The sequence below is a fragment of the Squalius cephalus genome (genome assembly GCF_949319135.1).
Source record: "Squalius cephalus genome assembly, chromosome: 13".
Lineage (NCBI taxonomy): Eukaryota > Metazoa > Chordata > Actinopteri > Cypriniformes > Leuciscidae > Squalius > Squalius cephalus.
This window is the reverse complement of record NC_137134.1, coordinates 38,350,444-38,363,013: the sequence shown is the minus strand read 5'-3', so window position 1 is coordinate 38,363,013 and position 12,570 is coordinate 38,350,444. Positions and strand designations below refer to the sequence as shown.

Here is a 12,570-nt window from a genome sequence, read left to right as displayed (position 1 = left end):
CACAAGTTTCTGTACAGCCTAGTGTGTTATTCTGTCACGTATATGTGACCCTGGACCTTTTTTAAATTGAGATTTATATATTATCTGAAAGCTGAATAAATAAGATTTCCATTGATGTGTGGTTTGTTAGGATAGGACAATATTTGGCCGGGATACAACTATTGAAGATCTGGAATCTGAGGGTGCAAAAAAATCGAAACATTGAGAAAATCGCCGTTAAAGTTGTTCATTTATGTTGGCGATTGTGCTGCATTCACTCACAGAAATACATTTTTGATATATTTATGGTAGGAAATTTACTAAATATCTTCATGGAACATGATCTTTACTTAATATCCTAATGATTTTTGGCATAAAAGAAAAATCGATAATTTTGACCCATACAATGTATAGTTGGCTATTGCCACAGATATACCCGTGCGACTCGTGACTGGGTTTGAGATCCAGGGTCACAAATATCTACGTTGAGACCAAGAATCATTCAGTTGATCAGTGATATTCTCTCACGGACCACGTCGTTCCCTTTTCCATTACATCGATTTCTGATTCTGACTGATCTAACTCCTGTTGCTCGTGTCTCCTGCTATCCTGATTATTATTAGCAGTTTCATCTTCGGGATCTCGTGAGCATCGAGTCTGAGGAGGCGGGGCGGGAGAAACAACGATCTCCGATATTTTGAATTTGACTGCAGTACCTATCTCAACCACTAGTCATTCTTACAGACTACACCTTTAAGAAATCTGATAAAAATATATTTGCTGAGGGCCGATAGCACGCACCGTCACCATGTACTAATGCACTTGTTTATGCCAGTTCATGTAAAAACAATGCCGGAACGCAAAAGTCCAAAATCGGACATTTCCCGGGACCTGATCCGTTTCCCACGAGCACGTGTTTTCCCGTCTGACGCCACGCCTCGACTGTGATTGACAGGTGCTGTCGGACCGGGACGGGAAGAGGTGCATGTTCTGTGTGAAGACGCTCAACAAGACCTTCGAGATCAGCGCGCCGGACTCCAGACAGAGACAGGAGTGGATCACAGGTGCGATTTCACTCGCAAAGATCATTCTCTCAATATCTAAACATCCTGAGTACACTTACAAGATTCATCAGATATCAAAACTTAATTACACTACATATATATATATATATATATATATATATATATATATATATATATATATATATATATATATATATATATATATATATAATTAATGAATAATTCACTAGAAAATTGGAAGAAATATTACATAAAAATTCTCAATAAGTATTTTTGCTTTTTGTTTTGTTTGCAAGTTAAAAGATGCAATATAATATCAAATATATTTTTATTAAACATTTGTCAATATTATATATATTGTACAATGTATATTATTGTATCATTTAAATTAATTATATATTAGTCAAAAGACCAAATAATGCAAATTAAATTAATATTCAAAATTAAAAAATGGCAACAGTTGAATGAAAAATGAAAACACACACACACACACACACACACACACACACACACACACACACACACACACACACGTGTGTGTGTATTTATTATTTATATAAGTCTTTATATATATATAACTACACACATTCACACACACACACACATATATATATTATTTGTGTATATATATATATATTTTTTTGTATAACTATATCTATATATATCTATATATATATACATATATAAAGTAAATGTATATATTCATAAACATTGCAAATTAAATTAATATTTAAAATTCAAATATGCAATACTAATTTAAAACAGACACACACACACACGTGTATATATATATATATATATATATATACAACGTATTTACAAAGTAAGTATACAAAGTATTTATATTTAATTGATGAGAGAACTAGAAAAAATATTTACTTAACTTAGCTGCATTTACTTTTGGTTTTAATTTATTTGTTTTTCAGTTTATGCATTTTGTTTGGTTTATTAAATGATTAATGATTAAAATCATTATTTTATTAATAATTTACTCGTTTTCTTTGAAAAACTAGAAAATGGAACAAAAAATTGTTCTCACTTTTTATTGTTTTCCAGTAAAAATATGTAAGTGTCCTATGTACAGTATATATATATATATATATGAGTCCACTCTCTCTCTCCGTCAGCGATGGCGACGGCTCAGCGCTTGTCTGCGTCGGGCCGGTCGTCTCTCCACGAGGAGCTGAAGGCTCGGCGCCGGGATCAGCGTGAGGAGCGAGAGAGGAGGCGTGTGCTGCGGGTGGAGGAGACCCGGCGTCTGCAGGAGCTTCAGGAGGAGCGCGAGGAGCAGCGGGTGGAGCTGAAGCTGCTGAAGGAGGCGCAGATGCAGACACGGGTTTCTCAGAAGGAGGAGGAGAAGAGGAGGAGCAGACAGCAGGAGGAGCTGCAGAACACCCTGGAGAAGCAGCTCATTCAGGCCCAGGAGGTACACACACACACACATGCATCACACTCTACTCTCACATAAAGGACTGGTCGTTTTATAAATATCACAAAAATAAGATAAATAAAAAAAAAAAATTTTTTTTGTTTATTTATCTTATTTTTGTGATATTTATAAAATGACTAGTCCTTAGTAAAATAGTAAAATGTAGTAGTAAAATGACGATACGTTGAACGATACGTTGCGTCGAGATTGACGCTGTGGGAACGCTCTGCGTGATTGCCTCGTGAAGCACTTGTGCACTCAGTCCAATGACGTATAGACGGGCGACGTTACGGCGCATCCAGAAAAAGGGGCGCACCCAGACCAAACATTGCCAACTTCTGATAGGCTGAAGGAAGTCGATCACAGGCACGCCGGAAGTATGGCAGGGCGACGCAGCGTCTCAGTACCTCTTCAGGGAACCGAGGTTACAGTCGTAACCAAGGCGTACCCTATCAAGGGTCGAGATGACGCTGTGGGAACGTCAAAAATTCTACTAGTGGTACCAGCCACTCGAGACAATCAGCCCGACGCCCTGTAACGGCGAACCGGCAGGGAACGACCGAACTGACTGCTCTAGGACCCTCCTCGGAGGGGGCGGGCATCCCAGGACCACTACGTTTCCGGGTGGACCCTGAGATATGTGCTCACCGGAGACCGCTGCGCCCCAAAACACACGAGGTGCCGGGGTTAGCATAACGGTCCCCTGAGGGCACCGAAGGGAAGCAGGCGTCATATAATGAGGTGTTAACCGCTTTACCTCGGAGGAGACTGCCCTCGTCAGCCTGAGCCCTCGGGCGTCTGGACCTTTTCCCCAGCAGCCTTCTGGGAAATAATGACGGTCCTCAGATCGGTCTTACCCCCTCGAAGACTGCGTTTGAGAGCGCTTTCCCTGTCCCCAATCCTCCTGAGGGGGAGTACGGGAAGCTACGCTCTGTTTCTGTGTATGTTCTGCGTTCTTCCGATGTTTGGGGCCCGGAGACATGAGAGCCAAGCAGGAGGAGTTTCTGGAAAGCGGCCGCCTTTTTTTCTGACTCCTGAAACCTCTCGATGTTAACAGCGTCGCCGAAGAGACCAGAGAGTGACAGGGATGCATCCGTAAGGAAGTTCTTATCTTTCTCTTTAATATTGCTCAGGTTGAGCCATAGATGCCGCTCAGTGGATTTAGCCGTCTCCGTGGTGGCCCGGAGAGACAGATCTGTGGCCCGATGCAGTTCACAAATGCAATTTGCACAATCTGATGCAGGCCAATACCCCCGCCCTCATCCATATCTCCTAACAACTCAACTCAGCTATCTCCGCCTGACCAGCGGCTGAGTAAGCCTTACCCACTACGGATGAAGTTGCACTAACTGGCTTAGTGGGTAATACCGGGGCCTTTAGGGAAGATGCTGATTCAGGGGAGAGAAAGCTTGCGAGTGTCTCTTCCACCTTTGGCATCTCCCCGTAACCGTGCTCTTTATAGTTCATAGAGGAATATTTGGATGTTTGTGCACTATACACTCACCTAAAGGATTATTAGGAACACCTGTTCAATTTCTCTTTAATGCAATTATCTAATCAACCAATCACATGGCAGTTGCTTCAATGCATTTAGGGGTGTGGTCCTGGTCAAGACAATCTCCTGAACTCCAAACTGAATGTCAGAATGGGAAAGAAAGGTGATTTAAGCAATTTTGAGCGTGGCATGGTTGTTGGTGCCAGACGGGCCGGTCTGAGTATTTCACAATCTGCTCAGTTACTGGGATTTTCACGCACAACCATTTCTAGGGTTTACAAAGAATGGTGTGAAAAGGGAAAAACATCCAGTATGCGGCAGTCCTGTGGGCGAAAATGCCTTGTTGATGCTAGAGGTCAGAGGAGAATGGGCCGACTGATTCAAGCTGATAGAAGAGCAACTTTGACTGAAATAACCACTCGTTACAACTGAGGTATGCAGCAAAGCATTTGTGAAGCCACAACACGCACAACCTTGAGGCGGATGGGCTACAACAGCAGAAGACCCCACCGGGTACCACTCATCTCCACTACAAATAGGAAAAAGAGGCTACAATTTGCACGAGCTCACCAAAATTGGACAGTTGAAGACTGGAAAAATGTTGCCTGGTCTGATGAGTCTCGATTTCTGTTGAGACATTCAGATGGTAGAGTCAGAATTTGGCGTAAACAGAATGAGAACATGGATCCATCATGCCTTGTTACCACTGTGCAGGCTGGTGGTGGTGGTGTAATGGTGTGGGGGATGTTTTCTTGGCACACTTTAGGCCCCTTAGTGCCAATTGGGCATCGTTTAAATGCCAAGGCCTACCTGAGCATTGTTTCTGACCATGTCCATCCCTTTATGACCACCATGTACCCATCCTCTGATGGCTACTTCCAGCAGGATAATGCACCATGTCACAAAGCTCGAATCATTTCAAATTGGTTTCTTGAACATGACAATGAGTTCACTGTACTAAAATGGCCCCAACAGTCACCAGATCTCAACCCAATAGAGCATCTTTGGGATGTGGTGGAACGGGAGCTTCGTGCCCTGGATGTGCATCCCACAAATCTCCATCAACTGCAAGATGCCATCCTATCAATATGGGCCAACATGTCTAAAGAATGCTTTCAGCACCTTGTTGAATCAATGCCACGTAGAATTAAGGCAGTTCTGAAGGCGAAAGGGGGTCAAACACAGTATTAGTATGGTGTTCCTAATAATCCTTTAGGTGAGTGTAAACTCTATAGGAAACTGGTTTCTCCCAGGATCTAGACACCTCGGTGTAGAGATCGGGATAAAACGTAAGGCCCCGGCATTGAGGTTGTGAGCGAGATGGCAGGAAGCGTTTCAGCTGATCAGCTGGCGAGTCGAGACTTAAAGGCACACTATGCAAGATTTGAACCTTAATATAACAGCTTCGAAATCATTTCTCATAGTAGGGCGAATCCATGTGTAGCCATGACTTCATTGACTAGGCTTGGTAAATGTTTTTATATATGTATGTTTTAATTATAACTGTGAAGCAATTTGGGCAACAATGTTGCTATTAAATGTGCTATATAAATAAATAAAAGTTGAAAGTTTTATATATGTAAGTCTTAAAGGTACAGTAGCAAAAACAATTATTCTTGTACAACTAAAAATGGGAAAAACTGCATCAACTGCTCAGAGAGCAACAGACATGAAGAGGAAGTCCCATACGAACAGTCAAACTGAACTCAAGCTTGTGTGTGTGTGTGTGTGTGTGTGTGTGTCAGGCACGTGCGAATCTTCGAGCGGAGGTGGCGGTTCGAGATCTGGAGGCCGAACATCAGCGACGGAGAATCCGAGAATTGGAAGATCTTCATCATAGACTGCAAGAAGCTCTCGAGCAACAGATCAGAGCGAGACAAGAGGAAGAGACGTACAGATACACACAGGCCAGGTGCACACACACACACACACACACACACACACACACACACACACACCAGAGAGACATACAGAGAGAGAGAGAGAGAGAGAGAGAGAGAGAGAAAGAAAGAAAGAGAGAGAGAGAGAGAGAGAGAGACAGTAAGGTTGTGAGTGATTCTCAAAGGAAGCGCCGCCCTCACACTTAAAAACCCACAAATGCACACACACATTTTCATTTTATATATTTATGCAAATGAGATGTAGATAACATACAGATCTAGACTTCTAACGTTTTAAAAATATACATTTAAATGAACTTATATAGACCTAAACCTCCATTGTTCATATATATATATATACATGTAAATTAGCGTATATTGATTGGTTGTTTTTATTTAGATGTAATTATAGATTTATTTATATTTCATTTATTGCATATATTTATATATTTATGTATGTATTATAATAATATAAATTATATAAAATATATAATTATATTAATATTAGAATAATATATAATTACAGTAAAAGTAAATGATTTTTTTCTATTTATTTTAAAATTATACTATTTGATTATACTTTATTTTAAGGTGTCATTGTTACAGTGTAATTATATATTTAATTAATGAGTAATATTAATTAATTACATGTACTTACTATAGGGTTATGGTTTGGTTGAGGGTTAGTTGCATGTAATTATGAATAATTTACTGTTATTACTATGGTAAATAAATGTAACATATGCAACAAGGACACTGTAAAATAAAGTGTCACCTAATATATTTATATATATCATTGACTTTATTTATAAATTATTTTTATCTTTAATCAAGTCGCTAAAGGAGGTTTGGACACATTTAGTCCCTGTCTGAATAATAATAAATAAGGCTGTTAAACACACACACACACACACACACACACACACACACACACAGTATACGTAACACTTCCTGTCAGCTGAGCTTTGGTTTGGTCTAGATAAATGCTGCCCAAATGCTGACGTGTGTCTGCTCAACAGTTTTCACCACATTATCGTCACTAGTTTATCCGACACACTGATTTCCAACCCTAGCTGTTGTTGTACTTGATAAATAAACATAAAACAAAAGTTAAGCATTAGGGCTGACATTTAACACTTCGTTTCTCTTCTAAACGTCTGAGTTATTTAACACAGTTCTGAAGTAGATTTTTTTTCCAGTGCTAGTTTTCAGTAGCCTGGTTAAAACCAGACCATTCTCAGTAGTAACTGAGTTATGGTCTGGCAAATCTCCATAGACAAATCATTTCCAAAGGGGCGTCAACAACGGACGTCGCTCAAATGCCTCGTCAAGAGCGATCGTCATCGTGTAAAGCTGCGTCCCAATTTGCCTAAGTTACACTATGCCATAAAAGTATGTACTCTTTTTGTGAAGAAAAGGTATTTACTTTTGAATGTGTAGCAGAAAAGTAGGCAAGCTTTGGGACATACTACTTCGTCATCTTTATCGGACGGATCTGTCGCGTGCGTCCTGTCACGTAAACTGCCGTCAATCATCTCGTCACAGTTAAAATCCTCTATTAAATCTAATTTAATTTCCTACCGTTTCGGAGAGAAATGTAGTAGCACGTTCATCTGCCAGTGGGTCTTTCATGGAGACTGTCCTCATGTGTTTGCAATTTGAATATAATAATGCATTTAAAAGTTGAACGGACGTCGCTCAAATGCCTCTGGGCGCAATTGGATAGACCTCAAACCAATCAGAGCGATCGTCATCGTGTAAAGCCCGCCCCAACGTTTCTGATTGGTGCCGCAATTTCTAGGCCATGGAAATGGGCTTGAATGAGCTCTTTGCCAGACTACTTGCAGAGCAAATCTGAATTTGCCGGAAGTTGTCTGGGTTTTCCCAGGCTAAGTTTTCAGTTTAAACACTGTTTTAAACATTTTGCTGATGTGAAGAACCATTAGCTTTGGTGTTCACTATTAACACTGATGTTTAGTTTTAGCTACACACATTGACGTTAGCTTTATCTGATCAATTTCTGGCATTTAGCATTGATGTTTCTGGTGTTCAGCTTCGTTTATCAGTGATATTTCTAGCGTTTGGCTATGTTAACCTTGATATTTCCGGTGTTTCACTGTGTTAGCAGTGATATTTCTTGTGTTTATGCTAGCATTGATGTTTCTTATGTTTAGCTGTGTTAACAGTGATATTTCTGTTGTTTCACTGTGTTAAACTTGATATTTCTGGTGTTTATACATGCTAGCAGTGGTGTTTCTGATGTTTAGCTATGTTAGCAGATGTTTCTGGTGTTTAGCTGTGTTAACATTGATATTTGCAGCAATTAGCTGTGTTAGCAATAATATTTTTTCTGGTGTTTATGCTAGCTGTGATATTTCTAATATTCAGCTGTGTAAGCAGATGTTTCTAGTGTTTAGCCGTGTTAACACTGATATTTTCGGGTTTAGCTGTGTTAGCAGTAATATATTTTTTTCTGGTGTTTATGCTAGAAGACATATTTTGGGTGTTTAGCTGTGCTAACAGACATTGATATTGTTAGCAGTGTTAGCAGTGTGTAGCAGCTGTATTAGCTGTGTTAGCAGTGATATTTTTGGTGTTTATCTATGCTAGTAGTGATATTTCTGGTGTTTAACTGTGTTAACAGAGTACAGACATTAATATTTCCGGTGTTTAGCTGTGTTAACATTGATATTTCTGGTATTTAGCTGTGTTAGCAGTAAACATTTTCTTGTGTTTATCTATGCATGTACAGATATTTCTGTTGTTTAGCTGTGTTAACAGACATTAATATTTCCGGTGTTAGCAGTGTTAGCAGTGTTAGCAGTGATATTTCTGGTGTTTATCTATGCTAGTACAGATGTCTTGGGTGTTTAGCTGTGGTAACAGACATTAATATTTCCGGTGTTAGGTGTGGTAGCAGTGATATTTCTGGTGTTTATCAATGCTAGCAGTGATATTTCTGGTGTTTATCTATGTTAGCAGTGATTTTTCTGGTGTTTAGCTGTGTTAGCAGATGTTTTTTGGTGTTTAGCTGTGTTAGCAGTGATATTTCTGGTGTTTATATCTGCTAGCAGATGTTTCTGGTGTTTAGCTGTGTTAGCAGTGATATTTCTGGTGTTTATATCTGCTAGCAGATGTTTCTGGTGTTTAGCTGTGTTAGCAGTGATATTTCTGGTGTTTATATCTGCTAGCAGATGTTTCTGGTGTTTAGCTGTGTTAGCAGTGATATTTCTGGTGTTTATATCTGCTAGCAGATGTTTCTGGTGTTTAGCTGTGTTAGCAGTGATATTTCTGGTGTTTATATCTGCTAGCAGATGTTTCTGGTGTTTAGCTGTTACCATTGATATTTCTAGTGTTTAGGTTTAGTTCTGTGTTTAGTTTGCCATGTTTCTGTGTTTAGTTTAGCGCTGGCATTTAGTTTAGCGCTGGCATTTAGTTTAACGCTAGCGTTTAGCCTGACAGTGCTGCTGGTGTTTCCAGGCTGCTGGCGGAGGAGGAGGAGAAGGTGAAGTCGCTGCTAACGCTGCAGGAGGAGCAGGAGGAGCAGCTCCAGCAAACCCAGCGCGAGAAGCAGGAGCTCAAGCTGGAGATGGACAAGAAGTCCCAGGATCTGGACGAGGCCCAGAAGCAACTGGACAAAGTGCGGGCCAGTCGACGCAGAGTGGACCAGGACATCGCGGTGAGCTTGTGTTGTGTTTATCACGTGTTCCTCCCAAGCTAACGGGGAACGTCCTCAGAGCTCTCTCAAAGAGCTCTCTCAAAGCTATTCCAGTAACGTTAATAGAACGTTCGCTCAAAGTTATCTGGTCTTTAGTAATGTTCTTTAGCACAAAAACATTCATGAGACGTAGTTATCGTCCGCCGGCATGGACTCTAATATAGTTATCGTTATAGTTATCGTCCGCTGGTGTGGACACTAATATAGTTATCGTTATAGTTATCGTCCACTGGTGTGAACACTAATATAGTTATCGTTATAGTTATTGTCCGCCGGCATGGACTCTAATATAGTTATCGTTATAGTTATCGTCCGCTGGTGTGGACACTAATATAGTTATCGTTATAGTTATCGCCCGCTGGTGTGGACACTAATATAGTTATCGTTATAGTTATCGTCCGCCGGCATGGACTCTAATATAGTTATCGTTATAGTTATCGTCCACTGGTGTGAACACTAATATAGTTATCATTATAGTTATCGTCCGCCGGCATGGACTCTAATATAGTTATCGTTATAGTTATCGTCCGCCGGTGTGGACTCTAATATAGTTATCATTATAGTTATCGTCCGCCGGTGTGGAGCTAATATAGTTATCATTATAGTTATCGTCCGCCGGTGTGGAGCTAATATAGGTATCATTATAGTTATCGTCCGCCGGTGTGGACTCTAATATAGTTATCATTATAGTTATCGTCCGCCGGTGTGGAGCTAATATAGTTATCATTATAGTTATCGTCCGCCAGTGTGGACTCTAATATAGTTATCATTATAGTTATCGTCCGCCGGTGTGGAGCTAATATAGTTATCATTACAGTTATCGGCCGCCGGTGTGGACTCTTAATATAGTTATCATTATAGTTATCGTCCGCCGGTGTGGAACTAATATAATTATCATTATAGTTATCGTCCGCCGGTGTGGAGCTAATATAGTTATCGTTATAGTTATCTTCCGCTGGTGTGGAGCTAATATAGTTATCGTTATAGTTATCGTCCGCCGGTGTGGACTCTTAATATAGTTATCATTATAGTTATCGTCCGCCGGTGTGGAGCTAATATAATTATCGTTATAGTTATCGTCCGCCGGTGTGGAGCTAATATAGTTATCGTTATAGTTATCGTCCGCTGGTGTGGAGCTAATATAGTTATCGTTATAGTTATCATCCGTTGGTGTGGATGCTAATATAGTTATCGTTATAGTTATATTGTGTTAGTGTAGAGCTAATATAGTTATCGTTATAGTTATCGTCCGCCGGTGTGGACTCTTAATATAGTTATCATTATAGTTATCGTCCGCCGGTGTGGAGCTAATATAATTATCGTTATAGTTATCGTCCGCCGGTGTGGAGCTAATATAGTTATCGTTATAGTTATCGTCCGCTGGTGTGGAGCTAATATAGTTATCGTTATAGTTATCATCCGCTGGTGTGGAGCTAATATAGTTATCGTTATAGTTATCGTCCGCTGGTGTGGAGCTAATATAGTTATCGTTATAGTTATATTGTGTTAGTGCGGAGCTAATATAGTTATCGTTATAGTTATCATCCGTTGGTGTGGATGCTAAAATAGTTATCGTTATAGTTATATTGTGTTAGTGCGGAGCTAATATAGTTATCGTTATAGTTATCATCCGTTGGTGTGGATGCTAAAATAGTTATCGTTATAGTTATTGTCCGCCGGTGTGGAGCTAATATAGTTATCGTTATAGTTATATTGTGTTAGTGCGGAGCTAATATAGTTATCGTTATAGTTATCATCCGTTGGTGTGGATGCTAAAATAGTTATCGTTATAGTTATATTGTGTTAGTGCGGAGCTAATATAGTTATCGTTATAGTTATCGTCCGCCGGTGTGGAGCTAATATAGTTATCGTTATAGTTATCGTCCGCTGGTGTGAACACTAATATAGTCATCGTTATAGTTATCGTCCGCTGGTGTGGAGCTAATATAGTTATCGTTATAGTTATCGTCCGCTGGTGTGGAGCTAATATAGTTATCGTTATAGTTATCGTCCGCTGGTGTGGAGCTAATATAGTTATCATTATAGTTATCGTCCGCCGGTGTGGAGCTAATATAGTTATCGTTATAGTTATCGTCCGTTGGTGTGGAGCTAATATAGTTATCGTTATAGTTATCGTCCGTTGGTGTGGAGCTAATATAGTTATCGTTATAGTTATCTTCCGCTGGTGTGGACGCTAATATAGTTATCGTTATCATCCATTGATGTGAGCGATAACATAGTTTCATTATAGTTGTATTTATAGTTATCGTTGTTGGTGCGTAATGGCCTTTAGAACATATTTCTGTTAGCTGTGTCCACACTCATGAACGTGTCGTCCACAGGCCGCCCAGCGTAAACTTCGCCAGGCCAGCACGAGTGTTAAACACTGGAACGTTCAGATGAACCGCCTGATGCACCCCATCGGCCCTGGAGGTTTGTGTCTTTATGTGTTTATGCGTTTTGAGTGCAACAAGAACATGTGTTGATTTCTATTTTTCTTAAAGAAAGGAGAGCGTCCTCCGGTAATCTTCTCGCCCCTCCGGTCCGCGTCCCCTCCGTCAGCGAGACCGAATCGAGACCTCCAATGAAAGATGAACAGAACAACCTCGAATGTGAAGAGAACAGCAGCGGCGAGAATATGGACTGTGGCAACAACGAAAACACAGAGCCGACCGACCTTGACGTTAATTAAAACTGACATAACAGTGATAAACCTGACTGAAAAATGACCTGACATAGCAAACGCAGCTGACTGTGAATGATTCAGAGCTGTAATCATTACTGAAATATAAATGTGTTTTGATATTATTGTTGTCTGAGAGACTCAAGCTGTTTTCTTTTGGTGAAACTTGTGGTTTTACTTCCTGTTTCCTGTGTCAGCAGAAGATGCTGTGCTTGTGTTGAACTGATCTTTATCTCTCGATCACTGTCTTGAACGAGAATAAATGATTTGAAAAACAAAATGTGAGTCTTTAAAATGTTTTATAATCCATAATCTTACTCAACAAATACTGAAGAAACACTATTTCATTCGTGTTAACGTC

At 40.1% G+C, this 12,570-nt stretch overlaps 1 protein-coding gene across 3 annotated transcripts in view; it reads left to right on the top strand.

Annotated features, from left to right (window-relative positions):
- Positions 1-12,270, top strand: part of def6b (DEF6 guanine nucleotide exchange factor b) — a 30,648-nt gene extending 18,378 nt beyond the window's left edge. For 2 of the 3 annotated variants that reach the window (XM_079891082.1, XM_079891083.1), the window contains 6 exons: positions 935-1,043; positions 2,132-2,430; positions 5,674-5,840; positions 9,289-9,487; positions 11,869-11,959; positions 12,031-12,270. In XM_079891082.1, the coding sequence (XP_079747208.1) occupies positions 935-1,043; positions 2,132-2,430; positions 5,674-5,840; positions 9,289-9,487; positions 11,869-11,959; positions 12,031-12,218 (1,053 nt within the window). In that variant the 3' untranslated portion in view covers positions 12,219-12,270. The remainder of the gene's footprint in view (positions 1-934; positions 1,044-2,131; positions 2,431-5,673; positions 5,841-9,288; positions 9,488-11,868; positions 11,960-12,030) is intronic. The other variant, XM_079891084.1, reaches the window with a different exon arrangement.
- Positions 12,271-12,570: the final 300 nt, after the last annotated feature.